General features: G+C 33.9%; 2 protein-coding genes across 3 annotated transcripts in view; one reads left to right on the top strand and one right to left on the bottom strand.

Moving 5' to 3' along the window:
- The window catches only part of LOC105831606, an 81,832-nt gene that overhangs the window by 44,091 nt on the left and 15,892 nt on the right, over positions 1-21,849 (top strand). The window lies entirely within an intron of this gene.
- LOC105833732 (doublesex- and mab-3-related transcription factor 1) overlaps positions 1-21,849 on the bottom strand; it is a 104,681-nt gene that overhangs the window by 69,774 nt on the left and 13,058 nt on the right. For both annotated transcript variants that reach the window (XM_036288786.1, XM_036288785.1), the window contains exon 3: positions 9,112-9,384. In XM_036288786.1, coding sequence (XP_036144679.1) covers positions 9,112-9,384 — 273 coding nt within the window. The remainder of the gene's footprint in view (positions 1-9,111; positions 9,385-21,849) is intronic.

Raw genomic sequence — 21,849 nt, 5'->3', positions numbered from 1 at the left:
TAAAAGGACATTCGGGGTAAGCTAAACGCGCGAATTTTTCTAACTCCGACCCATAAATCGCAAAATCTTCACCGAATTTTTGCTTCCGATTTGTAAAAAGAGAATATGAATTTAAAGAATTCAACCCTTCTCCGAAACGCAATTCCAATTTCGAGACGAGCTTCCCGAATTCCAGTCCATCGAAATTTTCCAAGGATTCCAAAACTGAACACGCCTTCCCTCTAAGACTCAGAACGAGAGCTAATGTCTTCTCCGAATCACTCCACAAATTCGCCTTTGCAATAAAATTAAATTGGAAGAGGAATTCACGCAACGAAATCGTTCCGTCGTACGTATCCGGTTTTAATTTGTATCCGAGCCCTGCGTGAGTTTTCCCCTCCAAAAGGCTTTCCGCCCTCCCGTCTTCGCGAGAAAGAAAATTATTAGAGGAATTTAGCTGGGTTTCCTGTAGCCGCTCCTGCACTACGCCCACGCCTTGGAGATGCTGCACGGTCTCGCGTAGACGCTGCACCTCCTCATCTCGACGACGCAGCGCCTGCAGGATTTCCGCTTGCTCCTCGCGCATTTGCCGAAGTACTTCTGAAACGCGGCTGCACCCGCAGGAAGCTCCGAAACCTCAGCGCCTCCTCTTCGCTGGCGTGCGTTGAAGAGAACGCCTTGTCTCCGCCGCCGCCGATCCCATTCCTGTGACATCCGACGCGGAACTCATCTCAGCATTCCCCTCCGCGGGAACCGACATCAGTTGCTGAGAACGGGTCCTTCTCGGAGAGTGCGTTATCGACATGAGAATTACGTTTCTTCTTAACGCGAGGCTCGTTCACTCGTCCGATCCCGAACGAGCCCCCAAAAATGTAACGCTTTCCGCGCCGCGCACTCGCACACGCTTGCAGAGCACTCGCCCGCACACGAAATAAGGCAACTCGTTTCGTTTAAGAAAGTGGTTTATTAAAAGCACAAGAAAGCGGTAACTCCCGGCTTGACAGCTCAAAACTGAAAACCAAAACAAAACAAACAAACAACTTCAAAACGAAGTGACATCCGTCAGCTGACGAGGGAAATCGATATATTAATTTTTCTGAATAAGGCTCGCGTTCACACACACGAGCTTGCACGTAACAATAATATCAAAATTGTAAGACAAGAAATACAAAATTATAACCTAGCTACTACAAATAAGAGAAAATAATGTCAAATGTAACGATCAATATTTTGCTCTGCCCCGAAAATAAAGATTAATAATAACAGTTTTTATGTAATAATTTAATGTATCTTATTTAATCCTTTACCTCTTGTACCTCTCATGCAACTTTCGATTAGTTTTCCTATTTTGCGTTCTAAATTTTTTCAAAAGTCACTAGATTTTCACTGCTTAAAATCCAGCAACGTTACATAGATATCAAATAATTTCGAAGCGTTTATAACGATTTTTGCATCGATTATAATCGTTAAGTCAAGGTTGCAGAATCATCTACTCAGTTATCGATTGTCGGTCGCGCTAGCGACAATTCTCGCTATATAACGGTACCGAAAATTATCGGTTACAGAATTCCGGCCCTAGACCGCTCTCTTTGCCAGGAATTTTCTAATTGGTTAATATTATTATTTTACCATTACTGCAAAAATTGGTCACAAACATACGCGCGCACGCACGCACGCACGTAAAAATTGGTCACATGCACGCACGCACGCACACACGTACGCACATACAGCTGGTATATAACCCATTATTATATGATGTGTCTATGTTTTTAGCTAAGATAATAATACGCACAAAAAAAGACAGAAAGCCAATCAACATTATAGCCTATAGCCTATATGCAGGACGCGCTTGTAAAGTTGTTAGTGCGCTTTTTTATTATTCTATCTTTTTTGTTCATTAAATAAAGCAAGGAAAAAATAATAAAAAAAGACGTTAACATCTTTAGAAGCACATTCTGAATATGGGCCTATATTTATCCTTTACATCGATGAGTCGTAGTTTCTATTGTTCAATATATGGAAAGTTCGTTCATAGACACGAATTTATACAAAGTCTATGGGCTCGCTCCAGTTATACTCTCTAATTATATTCTTCAGTTATAGAATTCTATAAAGACTTGACTTGTTACGCGGATAAGCTCAGGAGAGGTTCGAGCGGGAGGGAGAAAAATATTAACGCGGGTTTCTCATCGAATTATAATACAGACTTTATTGTTTAGTTGCGTGTTGAAAAATTATAATACAGTAAGCGTGAAGCTAGACTGAGACGCAGTCTTATTTATACATTAGAGATCTCTTTTCGCAATGAAAATGTGTACAACTTGTAATCTACCCGTAGCGCGAGGGCGCCTGCGGCCGAGACCGCTGTACGGTTCGCGTGGGGCGGTTGCGAGTAGGGTCCCATTCGGCATGTAATATTTCTAAAACATTTTATTTGAAATATTACACTTTTATAGCAATATCACAGAAATAATTCATGACTGTTTCTGCAACATTTTTGCAATGTTTTAATGTCCGTGATCATTTCAAATGCAACCTTGAAAGATTTTTGCAATATTTTGGTGATATTTCTGAAACATATCAATGTAAAATATTACAGAAACATTTTAGAAAATATTTCGGGTATACATGTCTCGTCTAGCTTATACCCACATTGCACAAATCTTCCATCGCATTGGTGCAATCACCCGAACCGTAGTTACACCTATTATAGCTTAATTTCTACAATCGGAAAAACGGTCACCCATCCAATTGTTAGTCGCCGTTGACGTTCCTTGACCTCGAAGATCGTACGCGGACTAACATTTCGTAATAGTCCATGATGAGTAGGGGAAAACGGGGGAATTGGCATCAGTTAAAGAAAAACTCAAATAAATGTGTTGCAATCACTGAGTATTTATTTCAACTATTAGTTATTAAAATAAAGGATTATAAAGCTTTAATTTAGCATAGCGTAAAAATTTAAATTTTAATTAAATCAATTAAAAAATTAACTTTTTTTGAAACTCAACAAAAACTCCCATTACCTCAGGCACTGGGCAGTAAGAATCACCTTAGGGGGCATAGCAGTTTGGCGCTACCAAAAAAGGCATTCTTCTTGAATTTTTTTCACAGCCAAGAGACTAATTATAAAAATGAGACTTTTTGCATAATAAAGTACACCTTTTGTAATTCTCGTACAAATTTTATTGTACTAGTTTAGTTAAAAAATCCCCCCCTTTCACCGTCGTGTAGTTACCCGTGCGCGCCACGCATGATTCTGCGGTAACCATAATATCTCTTTGCCCGTTCATCCGAAACACAAAAACCAAACGGGATCTTAAAGAAGAGTAAATTCCCTTGTCCTTGTATCCGATTTTTAAAATTCAAATTTTAAACAAAATGTGCGGACCTTTAAAATTATAATGCCGAATTTTGGCCAAAAATTTTATTTTTGTTTGTTAAAAAAAAATAGAAAAAATTTGAATTTTAAAAATCGGATATGACAAAGACAAGCGAATTTCATAAGCTTTTAGTTTAAAAAAAAAAGATAGATCAGTTGATCCGTTTTCAAGTTATCATGGTTACCGACTTTAAAAACATGGTTTTGAGAAAAACGCGTTTAAAATTTTCGAACGATGTTACTTTATTGTAAAACTGAATTCATTAAACTTATTATCGTCAATTCCTGGGCCGTACAGGGAACCCTCCTGTTCAAGATCTGTCTCTATTTGTTCATTTTTAGAGAAACGGCGACTTATACGAGCCTTCTGTGTCGCGTGCTGTGCCCGGATGTCAAAAAGGGCAAGCGCACGCCTGTGCACTGCCCGATAAAATATAACTTTTTTACTTATTGGAATTAAAAAAAATAGTTTTAGGACAACATTCTTGAAGGTTTAAACTGTCGAAAAATGCAATAAAAAAAATATCGATTTTTTTGAACCCGACAAACTGCTATGCCCCCTTAAGGGTAATGAGATGCATTGCTTATGCGAAACATTAAATAGACTAAAATACTTATTTATGAAAATAATAAACAAATCAAATATTTAAAGAAATAGTTTTATCATATTCCTATTAATTTAGACCAGTTCAATCATTAAATTTAACTTTCTTCAAAACTTTCTCAAACTTTCTTCAAAAACGACGCTGTTAATATTTCTGAATATTGTTTTTGTGTGTTTCTGAGTCTTTTTCGTAGCATTCTAAAAACAAAACAAACAAACGTGTATGCTTGGTGTAATTGGAGCCAGTTCTGATTACCCCATTAGAGTTGGTTCTAATTATCCCGTTGAAATAATTTTTTTGTCAGTGATAAAAAAACATTCAAAGATTTTCTTTAATTTCAAATGTTTTGTTAGTAAAGTAAATATATGATAATATCAATAAAGAAAGAATTAATTAAATTAATAGAAACTAAAACTACTTATTTGCTTAAGAAAAAGTTGATGAAAATTGTAAGAGAAAGAGGACGAAAACACAACATGCGCTCTCCTGGATAAACGAGACTGGTAAAACATTCAACTGTCGGAAGAAGCTCTATAGGCAGTAACTCATGCGCGAGTGTGGACGTGTTATGCGCGATAGTCATTTGTTTTTAAGGTTATTCTTATTATCCCGTGGTTTCAATTCCCCCGTCTTCCCCTACTTTATGTTTATGGATGCATATTTGTTATAGATCAGTTCAATAGATGTCAGAAAGATGAAATATGTATAGTTAAATAATAGATTTATAAATAAATATAAATTAACAATTTTTTACTGATTTTTACGTATGCGAAATAATATATGGATTTTACATATTCGTATACAAATGTATATCAATTATTGTGTGTGTGTGTGTGTGTGTGTGTGTGTGTGTGTGTGTGTGTGTGTGTGTGTAATAAATTTAAATAAAATTATATATAATTATATAAAAAGAATTATATTTAATTATATATATTTTTATTCAGTTTTAGAATTACTAATTGTCTAAAAACGGTTATTATTGGTATGTAACATTGGCAATACATTAGCATTTGTTCCATATTCAATATCCAAATTGTATTGGGAAATCTTGGCTAGTTCAGTTCCAATTACATTGGATGCGTTTAACAAACAAAGCAGATCAGTGAGCGCTCAATAATTATTATTATAATTAGTTCCTATTTTTAAATCCAGCGAAGAACTAAAGACAGAAACCAGTCATATTAAAGAATCAAGTGCTCACTTATCTGGTTTGTTTGCTAAACGTGTCCAATGTAAAAGCACTATATTGCTTTTATATTTATATTATTTTTGCATTATATTATATAATCACTGGCATGTAACATCGATAGTATATTAGCATTTATTCCATATTTAATATTCAAATTATATTGGGAAATTTTAGTCAATGCAATTTTAATATTAATCCAATATTAAATAATTCCAATATTAAAAATTATTAACGTACACGCGGACAGGAATGGCTAGCCATATGAAGTTAGCGTTCCGATTTCTATATAGAATATGTTACACGCACTACAGAAATCTCGGAATATAGCTAACTTCATATGGCCAGGTATTTTTATCCGTATGTGTACAATATTAGTAGTAAGGTAGCTGTCCCAATTATAAGTTATTTAAGGTTGTTGACAATGATTTTTATATATAAAAAAGAAAATATAAAAAGTCGAATATACATTTTACATTATAAATCTCTAGTTTTTGAGCTATCATATTGAATTAAAATAGATTACTTTTTGTGAGACATATAATAATTATTTTAGTTTTATGGTTCGGTCCGTGATATAGATCAATTTTTTTTGGTGCGGCAGTGCAGCACAATCACCAACAAAAAGAACAGTCTATATCTACGACAAAACTATAATATCTTTATGTATTTTGAGCCGCTGAATACAAATCTGACGTCAGAATTGCGCCATCACTCACAATTTTTCCGCGTACAGAACAATTATTGCAATTTTTAAGGTTTTTAGACTACATTTTAATTAAAAAAAAAAAAAAAGAAATGATGGGTGATGTACAATTTTGTTTTCAATATTTTTGTAATGTCATAATTCGATAAAAATGTGACATTATGACCAATAGATGATGTAATAATGTATAATTGCATTATGTGCCTTTTCAAATATGTTTAATAATTAATCCCAGATAGTTAAGCGAGATTGAGCATATTGGGCAAATTAATGCACTGCATGTATGTTGTGAACTTGCCTACAATTTGCTGTCATTGTAATTTAACGTGAAACAAAGTTAGCATCAGGAGGGTAAATAATCTTCATGAGTTTATGAAATTGTAAGTGCATGCATTGAGGAATAATAAACTTGTCACATTGACAGCAAATTGTGCATGCATGTTGAAAACTTGCCGTCAGTTTGTTAAATTCTAATTAAGAATTTTACATGATGTCAGAACAATAGACAATTTGAGGAAACACTTTGGCTTTAGTTTGATGAAATTAATATGGAATAAGTGACAGCAAAATGACAACACGTTACCTTTATTTGGCTATCTGGGATTGCTTAACGAAATAAAGTGTTATAATAAACAACAAAATTGGGAGTGATTCAATAACACACAGTACAATTGGACACGTTGCAATTGCACACCGTACTATTGGACATAAAGTTGCATACCGTTTGATTGAAAACGTTGCATTTATGCATAGTTGCTTTTGGACACAACACATATTTTTGTAAAATTTTTAACACACGCACACATGCTTGTGAAATTTGTTATTAACTTTGTTAATTAAATATTTGTTACATTGAACACAGTGCATTTGCGTATAATTCTTTTGGGCACAGTTCGTTTGCGCACAGTCAAGCGGATCGCATCTATATATTCTCGCTAACCCATGTACATACATTGTATTAGAAATCTGCAAACACATGTGAACTTTTACATGTAGCGACTTGGACTAGGTAGGTGCCGGAGGGGGGTTGAAGGCCCCCCCCTTGCACCCCCGTGTGCGTGTGTGTGTGTGTGTGCGTGCGTGCGTGCGTGCGTGCGTGCGTGCGTGCGTGCGTGCGTGCGTGCGTGCGTGCGTGCGTGCAAAACATTCTCTGCACTACATGGGTTTGCGACTTTCCACGCAAAACGAGTTGTTGCTTCTTAGGGTGGTATTCGTGGTCTTATATTTAAGGATGTATCGGACTGAAATTCAAAATGGTACAAAGTTGCTAAAAATTTGTGAAATTGTTGTTTTAGTTTCCCTAATGTACTGCAAAAAATTGAAAACGCATCTGCTAAACGGTTGCTGAGTTATAACTATTTTAATTTTCACTGATTTTACATGGTATCCTTTTCTATCTTATGGAAAAAGACGATCTTGACAGATGAAACAGCTAAAAAAATATAGAAGAAATAGTACCAGTGTTTTGAATTTTTTTGTACATCTAGTATATGAATAGATGAAAATATCTGCCAAGTTTCAATTGTCTTCACTACACCGTTTTAAAGAAATAAAATATAACTTGAGATAATTGTGCATTTTTACTGTCAAAAGTTTAAACTCATAAGTGAAAAAAATCGCAAATACGTGAAAAATGCCTTTGTAAGATATTTTAAAATAAGACTTCGACTATCGTTCAAGTTTCTTACATCTAGATTTACTATGCGTTAGGCGTAGATATTTAAGTATTTCAAATTTCATGCACTTTTGTCTAAGATTGTATGTCCGATACACCCTTAAGCCCCGTTGAAAAGATGAGATGGAAATCTGGATGGTTATCCACATATATGTGGATTCCCATGGATTTTAGATGGTTTTGTATGGATTTCATATAAATAACCATATGGAATCCACACAAAACTATCTAAAATTCATGGGAATCCACATGCATGTGGATAACCATCTGGATTTCCATTTTATCTTTTCAATAGGGAGATTATCTTAAGGACTGTTTTAAGATGCTATCAGCCAATCACAGAGCCGTATTAGCATCTTAAGACATTACTTGAGACGATTTTGAAATACAATTCGACTATAAATACCGGCCTTTAGATGTATCAACAGTCATAATTTATAAATATCTAGTTGTCCGTTTAATTGTGCGCAAACAAACTGTGCTCAAAAGAACTGTGCGCAATTGCACTGTGTTCAACGTAACAAATGTTTTAGTTTAAGTTAAAATGTTTTAGTTTAAGTTAACAAAGTTAATAACAAATTTTACATGCATGTGTGCGTGTGTGTTAAAAATTTTAAAATATGTGTTGTGTTCAAAAGCAACTATGCGCAAATGCAACGTGTCCAATCGAACGGTGTGCAACTCTATGTGTCCAATAGCACACCGATGTGCAATTGCAACGTGTCCAATTATACTGTGCGCAAATGAAGACTTCTCGCAAAATTGACTTATTATTGGGAGATGACTTACAATTAGAACAGCTACCTTATTACAAAAACTATCATTTTGATTCTATCATACTCTTAAACTTAATCGGGGTCGATAAGTTTAGAGTCATTTGTACACATCATTAATGAGATTTTGTTTGTATTTCTTTTATAAGGTTGGAAATTCTTTTCCAGAATTAAAGTACACATATTAATATCAATCTGTGAATTGGACTTTACAAAGAACAAAAACATTTTAACCTAAATTTTCCTTTCGTAATTTCATCTCAATTAGGCATTAAAATATAATTTTCGAATCTCAACACTGTTTGTTCTCGTCCTCTACTAATCTGTGAATACGAATTTCGTAAGTATAAACTGTAGATGTTTTATATTAAGCAAACATTGTTATGATGTGACATAATCGTAAATAATTACTGTTTCTTTTTGTGTCCAACTAAACGGGGTGCAAGTGAACGATGTGTTTATTTTATATTGGACAACATTGACCAAATATATCCCTAATGTCAATATAACCGATGCTTAATCAATGCAGCGCTAATAAATTGTGCTCGTAGGATTATAGATGCTTTTAGTATCAATATTATTAAATTACTTATCGTTTTTAACAATTTACATTCGTGACATTCCAGCTTTATTTAAGGATTGTGTTTCAAAATCGACAAAATTGCGACGCGGAGTTTGAATTCAAGTTTGTAAAAAAATTTCACAAAATTACCAAGATCTGCTGCAAATCGACAAAAGCGATCCTATTTATCAGTCCTAATTTCACTTGTTATTGTTAAAATACTATTATTATATTATTTTGTACCTATAATAGATTCTACGCTGAAGGAAATCGGCGCTTTTTTTTCTAAACAAGGTTTATTGATTGTAGTAGGACAGTTCCGCAAATCTTTCGTAGAAAGAAAGTGATTCAAATCTCCATTTGCTATATATGATTGTGTTACCTCTTCGAACCATGGAACTATTGTTGTCGGATATGTAGAATGGAAAGAGTGTACCTTAAGAATGGGTTCAATTTCTTGTTTTTCATTGCATCCCAGAGAAGATAAAGTGCTCAATAAATGCGGATGTGTTGATACTGAAACATTAAAATATTTTATCATAAATAAATTTAATTTTATCAATTAGTTAAACATCAACAATAAGACAATTTCTCAAAAACACAAAAGATGTACAATATTATAATGCACTGTGTGTGTGTGTGTGTGTGTGTGTGTGTGTGTGTGTGTGTGTGTGTGCGTGCGCGTGTGTGCGTGTGTAAAGAAAAATAGAAAATTAAGAGAAATATAAAAATTAAGAAATAATTAAGAATAAGTAATATAAAATCTGTGTTGAATGTGTTCAATAGATTAATAAAGAGAGATCCCGACGAGCAATTCACAATAAAGATCAAACACATCAAGTTAGAAATTAATTAAAAAGAAAAGGATTTATTTCCTTGGTATTCAGTATAACAATATAGCAATACAGCAACTAAATAATTACAGTGCTTACCCATATAGACAAAAAGATGTCTTTTAGATTTCTAAAAGACATCTTGCGATTTCTTGCGATATCTCGCATTTTTTACGAAAAGATATCTTTTCGCGATCTAAAAGATGTCTTATGCAACAGTTTGAGATATCTTTTAGATATCTGACGATGTCTAAAAGACATCTTAAAGAAATCTAAAAGATATCTTAAAGATATCTAAAAGATGTCTTTTAGAAATCTAAAAAATCTATATGAGACATCTTAAAGATGTCTTTTATACGTCTTGAAGACCTTTTCTAGAATTCTTTTTTGACATTTATAAAGGTTTATATATTTATGCGGAGGCTTAGAGAGCTTTCTCCGAGAAGAGGTGCGAAGACCCGTGGAATTCTCTCCATCAGGATACAAAAAATTTATTACGTAGGTTCTAAGAGGGTTGAGAGCTTACTACGATTGCTATCATAAGTTAATTCATCACCGTAAGTGATCTTCTTATATAGCTCTCAGAATGTAAATTTCATCACGAGAAAGGCAGTATCGCGTCGTCGCCTATAGCGGCGATTCCGCGAACTACATCACGACTGCGGATGCTGCACGCGTGTGCACATTGTATTGTGGCGGATGTTTCACCGCTACATGAACTAACTAAATTATGATTTAAAATGTTTTTTTTTAAATGTTGAGTAATAAATATATAAAGACATTTATAGATATCTTAAAGTAATTCTAGAATTGGTTTACAAGGTATATGTATAAAAGACGTACATCTTTAACCTCTAGAAGATCAACCCTTTTTTGGCCGACTTTTTTAATTTTAATATTAAAACATTTTTGTCCTTGTCAGTGAAATAAACTACGAAGAAGATAACATCACTCTAATGCCTAATATTATTAGGCTTTTAATTCGAAAAAAGTGATTTTTTTTGTTGTATTTGAACTTTATATTACTATTTATTGTTAAAATGATTGTTTAGCGTCATTTGCAATAAAAATGTCGAAAAATATGTATATAAAAATATGATTATGTTGCACTTTATGAAGTATGAGACAGTATATAAAGTGTTATTAAAGTAACGTATCAAATTATTTCGAAATAAATGCATATATTTATGTTAAAAGAAGTAATTTTAGCTAAATGAATATATAGTGTTTTTGGTGAATTTAATTATAAGCCTAATATAAGGCTTTTGGCCAGGAAGAGGTTAAGATATCTTGTATAGATCTTTCATTTAGATATCTTTGACATGTCTAATTCGAAAATTTTTAAGACATCTTTTAAGATGTCTTTTAGATGTCTTTTAGATATCTTTTAGAAATTCTATGAAGATATCTTCGACAAAATCTTTTTGAATATCTTTTAGATATCTTTTAGAAATGTCTTATTAAAGATATCTTGAATAAGATGTCTTTTCGATTTCTACAAGATGTCAATGTTTACTGGGTAAATTCTTTGAGAGTTTAACCAGCCGATATTAGAATATAGCGATGCACTCAAAACTTGCTCGTAATGACTCACAGCTCAAATCTCGCTGTTCAAAGAATATTGTGGAAAATCCGCAGTTAAATAATGTGAGACTATCACGAATGAAATCGTGCATATCCAGCAAATCTGTTCGAAGCGAGACAGTCAGTGAGTGCCTTGGACGAGAATTCGCTTTGATTTGTAAACGCGAAATGAGCCCTGATGATAGGCAGTGCAAAAACGACACTAGACAATCATAGGTTATAACCACCAAGAAGTCAGCAGATCTGTCCCTTCGACGAAAGAGAGAGAGAGAGAGAGGGGGGGGGGGGGAGAGATAGAGAGAGAGTACCAGGGACGAGAATAAACTCGGATGCTAACTTGTGTAAACGGGAGTGGCTCACTGTTACACAGTACAATTGGACACTGCGCGCGCGCGTGTGTGTGTGTGTGTGTGTGTGTGTGTATGGCCACGGTTACGGTGTAGAAATACACGGTGTACAACTTTACGGTGTGGAAATGTACAGTGTACATTATTTTGTGTCCATTTGCAACGTGTCCTCTTGCACTGTGTCCAAGTGAAGGCCACTCGTGTAAACCTACCACGAGTTTCGTCCGTTTTTCAGATATTTCTGTGTCTATTGGCCTACCGGCCGGTCCTGACTGTGGAACAGGTTCGACAGGCATCCAATGACCCTGGATAAAACTTGGCTGGCAAGCACTTACTTTAAGAGGCTTTGATTGCGGAATCGTCGTCAAAAGTAGCAATGATATCCTTGAATAGAGGCTTGGTTAATCAAGAGTACAGATCGGGCTTCCAAAACTAAGAGAACACGTGGCTGAGGAAGACATGCGTCGCATAATGTAGACGAAAGCGTAAAGGTGCAGTCACATAAGGCCAGCGTACAGCGTACCGGCGTATGGCGTAAAAGAATTAGACCAATCACAAGGTTTACGCCCGTTTTGTTAGCACAGACATCGACTGTCCCACAGGGCGTATTTACGCCAGCGTTATGATCAATAAACCAATTAAAAAATCTCTTGAGTACTCATTTTGAAAATGAGCTTTGCATTGTGATTGGCTCATTAATCCTTACGCCGACGTAAATACGCTCCATGGGACAGTCGATGTCTGTGCTAACAAAACGGGCGTAAATCTTGTGATTGGTCTAATTCCTTTACGCCATACACCGGTACGCTGTACGCTGGCCCTATGTGACTGCACCCTAATAACCAAAAAAAGAAGAAGGGGAGAGCAAGAGGGAAAAGATAAAGTAGTGACGCCCTAGGGACATTAGCTAATGCGCTGAAAGCACTCTCCCTAGCCGTGCTCGTGTGAGAGAGAATAGCGCTTTTTTCAAATAATCTGATACTGATACTTTGTACCAATAGATCAAAGTACTTCTAAAATCCTTACATTTTGTTGTAGGTGTGATGCACACCGGGCGTCGCACCGGGCAATGCACCCGGTTACCAAACAAACAATACCCAAAATCTCCTGATTTTTGATGGAAAGTACGTAGCCAGCAATTGCTGGCAAGCAAATGCATTGACCGAAGGCCAGTGACCGCGGAAGTACCCTCCCCGGTAACAAGCCAAAAATTGATGTATATAAACACCGCGAAAAGATAATGAGCTTAACCCAGATAGCCAAGCGAGATTTAGCATATCGGGCAAACTGATGCAATGCACATATTGTTGTAAGCTTGTCGACAATTTGCTGTTATTGGAATCTAAAGTGGGACTAAGTTAGCATTAGGCCAAATAGACTTCATAAGTTTATGAAATTGTAACCCAGACAACACGCATGTCTAAAAGACATCTTTAAGATGTCTTAAAAGCTACTTTGAGACTTCACCAAAAGACGTCTTTATGACGTCTTAAAATCGTCTTATTTTAGACGTCTCTCTTAAGATGTCTAAAATCTTTTTTAAAGACATCTTATTTGAGACGCCATTTAGACGTCTTTACGACGTCTTAGAAAAACGTTTTTAAGACGTCGAATGACGCACATAACCAAGTCTGCCGTGTGATGCGATCAAGTTGATCGACGTGCTTATCCCGTATCAATTTTTTGAACTCTCGCACGTATCGCGTGTGTGTTGGGACGTTTTGTCCCGGTTTGCTGTGTAACGCAGTCGAGTGTGGATACGTTAATACAACACAATTTTTTAACTCTCGTACATATCTCATGTGTAGACTGTTATTGGAAATAATTAACCTTTCTGACAACGTTTCTGACAACAGTTTGACAATTAATAAACCGGATGATAATATTGTTGCGCTTATGTTGCTGTAAAATGTAACTGAATCCAGTATCTCTGTAAAATTCTGTAATTTCCAATCACGAAAACATAAAATAAAATTGAAATATATAATATAAAATTTGTTATTCATTAAAAATTTTTTTTTAATAATAAAATAAAAATAATAAAATATAAGTATAAAGTATTTTATTTCAAATAATTAAAAATAAAAAATAATAAACCTAGCTTTTGGAATCCCTGGTGGAAAAATTTTTTACAAAATTCTGAAGAACTACAAAAATTTACAAAAGTGTGTTTCAAATTTAGCATTTTTCTGTAGAAACTACAAAAAAATGCTTGAATTGGAACACTTTTGTAAATTTTTGTAGTTTTTTAAAATTTCGTAGAAATTTTTTCGCCAGAGATGTCTAAAATAATTTTTATATAAGACAAAACGTCATAAATTTGACCAAAATAGAACATCTATAAAACGTCATAAATAAAAAAAATTAGACGTCTTTCAGACGTCTTAAAAACGTCTTAAATCGGGTCATAAGACGTCTTTCTGATAGTTTTATAAGATGTCTTATAGAAATATAAGACGTCTTTAAGACGTCATAATGTTCTCTAGGTAAGGGTATGCATTGAGGAATAATAAATAAATTCGTCACACTGATAGTAAATTGACGACACGTTATGATTGCATTTCATATATAGAATCATGACGGCAACGTGACGGCAAAATGACGACATTTATGATATCAAACGCTGTACATAAAAAGCATAATATCTATTGAATATTGATGAAATTTCCAAACTACATTTTGATGTCGACAACTTGTCGACATCATAAGTTTATTCTTCATAGGCGACAATTTGTCGCAAGCATGGATCACTTTTTTTGCTAAAATGTATAAGATTTTACTGCCTACTCAGATAGCCAAGCGAGATTCAGCATATCGGGCAAATTAATGCACTGCATGTATGTTGTGAACTTACTCACAATTTGCTGTCATTGTAATTTAACGTGGAACGAAGTTAACATCAGAAGAACAAATAACCTTCATGAGTTTATAAAATTATAAGTGCATGCATTGAGGAATAATAAACTTGTCACGTTGACTGCAAATTATGCATGCATGTTGACAACTTGCCGTCAGTTTGTTGAATTTTACATGATGTCAGAACAACAGACAGTTTGAGAAAACACCTTGGCTTTAGTTTGATAAAATTAATAGGGAATAAGTGACAGCAAAATAACAACACGTTACCTTTATTTGGCTATCTGGGTTATGTTGAATTTATCAAAATGATTGAATAATGCAAACAATTTTTTACTCTTAAAACATTAAGCAACTTGTTGCCGTCATATTGCTGTCACAAATTAATTTGTCGGGTCAACATGTTGCTGTCAACATGCTGTAGTCTAGTGTCGAATTCACGTGAGTACAACCTGAAACGCACAATGCTGAAGCACTTTGTCTCGAGTTTTTAGAAATTGATTGCTGCAACGGTTGTCAGCAACATGACGGCAACTTCATAGGCGTTTGGTTATCTGGGGAGATTCTTAGTCGTTGCTAGTTACTTCTGAAGATTCGTAAAAAATTTTTCTGTCAAGGCAAAACCATTGCAAAACTTTTTGAGAAAAGATATTAAGTTCAATTTTGATGACAATTGTCTATTAGCTTTCAATTTACTTAAAAAAGAATTGACATCTTTGCCGAGTTTACATTTATATAACCCTCAATTCGAAACGGAACTTCGTACAGATGCTAGCGCGATGGCAATCGCGGCATATTGTTGCAGAAGCAATCTTCAGAGCTTTTGGCTCCCATTTCGTATTACAGTCAATCTACAAACAAGGCCAAAATGAATTATCATTTATTTGAATTAGAAATACTGGCCATAGTTAAGTCCATAGAAAGATTCCATATATATTTATATAGACTGAATTTTACTATAATAACCGATTGCCACGCACTGGTATTTGCTATAAATAAAATTAATTTAATCCCAAGAATAGCCAGGTGGACTCTCAAACTACAAGATTACACATTTAAGATTAAACATCGAGGAGGCAATCAAATGGCGCATGTCGACGCCTTAAGTAGAGTGATTGCGTGCATAGGATCGTTGTCTATAGAAGAGCAGTTACAATACGCGCAGTTACAAGACCCAAGAATCGAAATTCTAGCCGAAGAATTAACAAATAACGAAAACGAAAATTATCAGCTATTCGATGGGCTTGTGTACAAAAAAAGCATGTCCACGCCACTTTTTGTAGTACCAGATCAAATGATCCATAACTTAATTAAATGTTACCATGACGACATGGCACATTGTGGTTTCGATAAGACTGTTTACGGTATTTCGGCTCACTATTGGTTCCCCTCGCTTAAAAAGAAGGTCAAAAACTACATTGATAATTGCGTAGTATATCTAATTAACAATTCATCTCCCAACACTAGAGAAGGTGACTTACAAATAACAGAATCCCTATCGATACCGTACGAGATAGTTCACATATCCCCATTTAGCTCAAAGATAGCTCAAAACATATCCCCATTTTAGTAGACGCTTTTTCCAGGTTTACTAATTTTTTTCCCGTCAAGTCAACTAACTCAAAAGAGACAATAAAAAACTTATTGTACGTTTTTAATGATAAAGGAAATTCCTCCATTTTAATGTTCGATAGAGTGACAGCGTTTACCTCAGTAGAATTTATTGAATTTTTAAAATCACGTGGCATTAAACATTGTCTGATCGCTGTTGCAGCTCCATGGGCGAACGGTTTAGTAAAAAGAATCAACAGATTCCTAAAATCGTGTCTTAAAAAAGTCATAGAATATCAACTGTTTTGGAACGACTGCATAGATAAAATACAATACGTGATAAACAACACATATCACACAGCTTTAAAATCAACTTTAGCTAAACTACTACTAGGCTATGATCAGAGAAACCATGCCGATTTAAAGTTAGTACAATTTCTGCGCAAAGTTGTTAACGACAAAATAAATATAAATTTTGAAAAAGAAAAAGCGCGTGAAATCGCTTTAGACGCTACGAATAAAATTAAAGAATACAATAAACAGTATTATGACGAGAGACAAAAAACCGTCAATATATAAATCTGGCGACTTTGTGCTTATCAGAGACACTTCGCTTAAGCTACGGGAAGACAATAAATTTAAATCTAGGTACAAAGGGCCATACATGGTCTCTAAAGTTCTTAACAAGAACCGTTATGTCGTTCAGAATATTCCGGGGTTCAACTAAGGCACTATAAGAGTGAGTATTCTCTTGTCCGCCATTTTTCTTCAAACTAGTCAAGTAACTAGCATGATGTTTTATATATATAATACATCGCAATAACTTTTACAGTCTCAAGATTATAAATATCGTGTCTTCGTTTTATTGTCGCATAAAGTTTGGCGTTTCCAAACATTATTGACGTATATATGTACAAAACATACTTAACTTTTCATGCTAGTTACTTGCTAGTTTGAAGAAAAATGGCGGACGTGAGAATACCTACTTTTCTAGTGCTCTAGTTCAACATAACTCAGAAACCGTATAACTCAATTCTGTCGACCGTATGAAACCTTGGATAAAACCCATAGAAAATAATATTTAAAAATCATTATATGGAGAGAAACTTTTATAATTTAAGCGTAATATAAGGAAGAGACAGTATTACCAAAGACTTTAATTATTAAACTATTTAGGTCACTATATTCTTACGTTTCTATTGTGATTTTAATATAAGTTTAAATTTAATACTATTCTTGTATCTATAACGTTTTTGTATTACTGATAAATCCTCTTTTGTTACATGCCTCTAATTTTAAGTCTAAAAGCTCCTTTAACAAGCTCAAACGTTATGCTATTTCTAGTTCGAACAATTTTAATGGTGTTTTAATTTCAGAGATCTTTTGTTTATGTTATAAAAGCATTTATTTTCACTCGTTTAGGTTATAAGAGTATGTAATATTCTTCTATATTCGGGATGAATACATTCGTCAGGAATGGCCGAAGCTGTAAAGGTTACCCTGACCCAAGCGCCTCTATTTCCGGTTTACGCGGGCGCGGCAGAGCGCCTTCGGTTCACTAGTGCCGTGACGTCTCGTTGTTGTCAAGCGTCGTGATTGGCGGAAAAAAACCGCACGAGGAGAGAGGCAAGAACACGAGGCGAGGGACGGCGCTTCGTGTTCAGGGAAGATCAGGTCGACACGCAGTCGCATTATCGGCGAGAAGCATACGCACTAATTGTAAGATCTGCGATAAGCGTACGCGATCGTCAGCAAGTGCCCGCGCTCGTGAAAAAGTGTACAGCAGTGAATCGAATGGTGCAAACGCGCCTTAATAAATTCGTATTTCTTTGCACGGAAACTACGAGTTATCGATAATCTCCTCCCCGCAACCATCCTTACAACCGTTTCAATGTCCGTGATCATTTTAAATGCAACCTTGAAAGATTTCTGCAATATTTTGGTAATATTTCTGAAACATTATCAATGTAAAATATTACAGAAACATTTTAGAAAATATTTCGGGTACACGTCTCGTCTAACTTATACTTACATTGCACAAATCTTTCATCGCAATAATGCATTACACATATCGCGACCACTCGAACCATAGTTACATATATTATAGCTTAATTTCTACAATCGGAAAAACGGTCACCCATCAAATTGTTAGCCGCCGTTGACGTTACTTGACCTCGAAGATCGTACGCGGACTAACATGTGCTGATCCATGATGAGTAGTTTATGTTTACGGATACATATTATAGATCAGTTTAATAAATGTCAGAAAGATGAAACATGTATAGTTAAATAAAAGATTTATAAGGTTATAAATAAATATAAATTTACAGTTTTTTACTGATTTTTACGTATGCGAAATAATATATGGAGTAATTTATAAAAATATCTGTTTTTGCTTGTTTGTGATTTTTATGAAGCTAAGTTAAAATTATGTTATATGATTGGTACCCCTTACGGAAAAAACACTAAAAATAACACTTAAAAAGATACTCAAGTTGAGTATAATTTGGGACAAGGGGTAAACACTCAATTCAGTGTAAACACTCAACTTGAGTGTTCGCTTTTTAATTTACTTTTAGACTGTTATTACTCTCAACTTGAATGTTCGCCATCTAATTGATTCTTAATTTTAACGTTAGTCCTAAATTTAAGAATAACACTAAAATTAACACTCAATTAGACGGCAAACATCCAAGTTGAGAGTAATACTCAATTTGATACTCAAAGCCAGTTGAACACTCTAGTTGAATGTTTATTTTAGATATTTGTTTTATGTCCATTTCTACCAATGCAGATTAATTTTAATCTTGGTTAAACTTGCTTTTCTTGCTTTTGTTTTTATTTAACATTTTCTAATCCAATGTTTGAGAGTGCAAACTCAATATTAAGTGTATACCTTCAACCGATAGATGTTGAGTGTACATCCCCAACGTTTCAGTGTTCACACTTTATGTTGGAAGTATACACTCATTTCTTGAGTGTCATATCCAAATGCTGAGAGTATACTTTCAAATATTCAGTATTTAAATCCAAACTTTGGTATGAACACTCAATCATTGGATGTACACACTTAATGTTCGAGTATAAACACTCAATCTTTAGTGTAAATACTCAAGATTTGAGCGTATACAACTAAATTTGAGAGTAAACTCCCAAAATCGAGTATTAACACTTAATTTTGAATGTAAACTCTCAAAATTAGAGTGTTTTTTCCGTAAGGGACACATAACAAATTAAGTTTTAAGTTGAAAAACATCTTGCAATTATTTGTGAAATAGGTCACTAATATTTGCCGAAGATACATATGTAATGTTTTGACAAAAGTATAGAACATTTTATAAAAATATTATTTAAAAACAAAAAATCAAATACATTAAAAATTTTTTATGGTAGCTATTTTAAGTGTAATTCAATTTTTTATTACTTATCCAATCTTTCAGAAACTTATTAAAAATATTTTAAATACCCCGTAAGAAAAATTTTATGCAAAAATTACTGCACAAAAAATTGCATATTTTTGTGCATGAATTTCTGCAGCTTTTATAGATTTTTGTACAAAGTTTTCGCCTTTAGAATTTTTCTGCAGAATATTTTGCAGAATTTTATGTAACTTTTTCTAAAGGCAAAAAACTTCAGAAAACATTACATAAAATTCTGCAAAATACTCTGCAGAAAAATTCTGAAGGCGAAAACTTTGTAAAAAAATCTGTAAAAACTGCAGAAATTCATGCACAAAAATATACAATTTTTTGTGCAGTAATTTTTGTATAATTTTTTCCTACGGGACAATATTGCGTTTAATATTTTATGGAAATATTATTTGTGCAATGTGAATATAATGCTACTTTTATAATGTCTTAGGAATACTTCTGAAAGATTATATTTGCCATTTTTCTTTGTAATATTACAGAAACATTCAAATATGAAAGCAAATTTTTCTATGTTTCTAGAAGATTTCAAAAATATTGCATTTGCAATTTTATAAAAATACGAAGCAAATACATTTCTGAAATATTTTGGATGTAAAGTTACAATTAAAATGTTAATAAAATATTTCTATACCATTTCTAAATGTTACAATATTTCAACAATGTTACATGCCGTGTGCATTGTAACAATCTTATGATATTCTAGATTTAAGAAGAAACTATTTTTATCTGAAAATCTCAATCTGAATTTTAATCTAAAAATCTGATTTTAATATTTCTGGAAGTTAAATTCACTACATCAACACTAACACATTAATGCCGTGTCTATGTATTATAATCTTCATTTTTCTCGATTTCTTATGTAGACTGACATATTTCAGTTTATTATGTAATATGTCAATGCAAAATCTTATTTCTTTCCACGCTCTTGGTGAGTTAATCTTATTCATTAGATAGTGCATTTTGTTCACGAGAAAACGCCATGAGAATACGCTACGTAACGGGTAATGAATAGAATATTATTTACGAAAAAAGCACTAAAAATAACATTTTCAAAAATACTCAAGTTAAGTATAATTTAGGATAAGGAGTAAACACTGATCAATTCAGTATAAACACTCAACTTGAATGTTCACTTTTTAATTTGCTTTTACACGTAATTAGAGTATTATTCTCAACTTGAATGTTCGCCATCTAATTGAGCGTTAATTTCAATGTTAATCCTTAAATTTAAGAATAACACTGAAATTAATACTCAATTAGATGGCAAACATCCAAGTTGAAAGTAATACTCAAATTAATACTCAAAGCCAGCTAAACACTCCAGTTGAATGTTTATTTTAGATATTCGTCTTATGTCCATTTCTACCAATGCAGATTAACTTTAATCGATTGAACTTACTTTTTTTACTTTTTTTTTATTTAATATTTCCTAATCCAATGTTTAAAAGTGCGCACTCAATATTAATTGTTGGATAGCAACAGCAATTATATGGCGCATGCGTGTACGCGGTTGCGTTACAAGTGTTCCTTCGCGCTGTACGCTGCTCTCTAGTGTAGTTAGCATTTGACGACTGGCGGTCCGTACATAGAGTTGAGCACACGTGTATCAATATAATAATTAAGTTTCTTTTATACTCTATCGTACATTTGTAAGTCTACTTTTGATGTGGATAATATACTGAATTAATATAGTATTTGCCAGTTGTATATCAGCATTATTATTATCTCACTACCCATTAGACATATTGTTTTAACATTAATTGTATACCTTCAACCGATAAATATTGAGTGTACATTCCTAACGTTTCAGTATTCACATTTTATGTTGGAAATATACACTCATTTATGAAGTGTCATCCTAAGTGTCAAGAGTATACTTTTAAATATTCAATATTTAAACTTAAACTTTAGTATAAACACTCAATCTTTAGTGTAAATACTCAAGACCCAGGTAGCAAGCCCACGTCATTTTGACGTCCCAAAATGGTCATATCTGGGGCTCGATTCTTGAATTCATTCGCAAGAAAACGTATGCGCAAATACCCGCTCTAACAGAAAAGTTGCAAGTTTATTGGTTAAAAGTCATACGATAGCCAATAAATTTTCAACTTTTCTGTAAGAACAGAATTTGCGAATACGTTTCTCTTGCAAATGAATTCAAGAATCGAGCCCCTGGTCATATGTCGTCAAAATGACCATTTTTTTACATGGCTTAAAATTGACGTCATGATGTGACGTCATTTCGAAATCATATTTTAGTCATGATCTGACGATTATTTTCCCAGACAGCACGCATCCAAGATCGGGACATAAAGACGTCATTAAGACGTATTTTAGACACGGTCTAAAGTGGTGTTTACAATGAGATTTAAGGCGTAA

The sequence above is a fragment of the Monomorium pharaonis genome, chromosome 6 (assembly GCF_013373865.1).
Source record: "Monomorium pharaonis isolate MP-MQ-018 chromosome 6, ASM1337386v2, whole genome shotgun sequence".
Taxonomy (NCBI): domain Eukaryota; kingdom Metazoa; phylum Arthropoda; class Insecta; order Hymenoptera; family Formicidae; genus Monomorium; species Monomorium pharaonis.
Note: the sequence above shows the minus strand (reverse complement) of the source record. Positions and strands in the feature narration are given on the sequence as shown.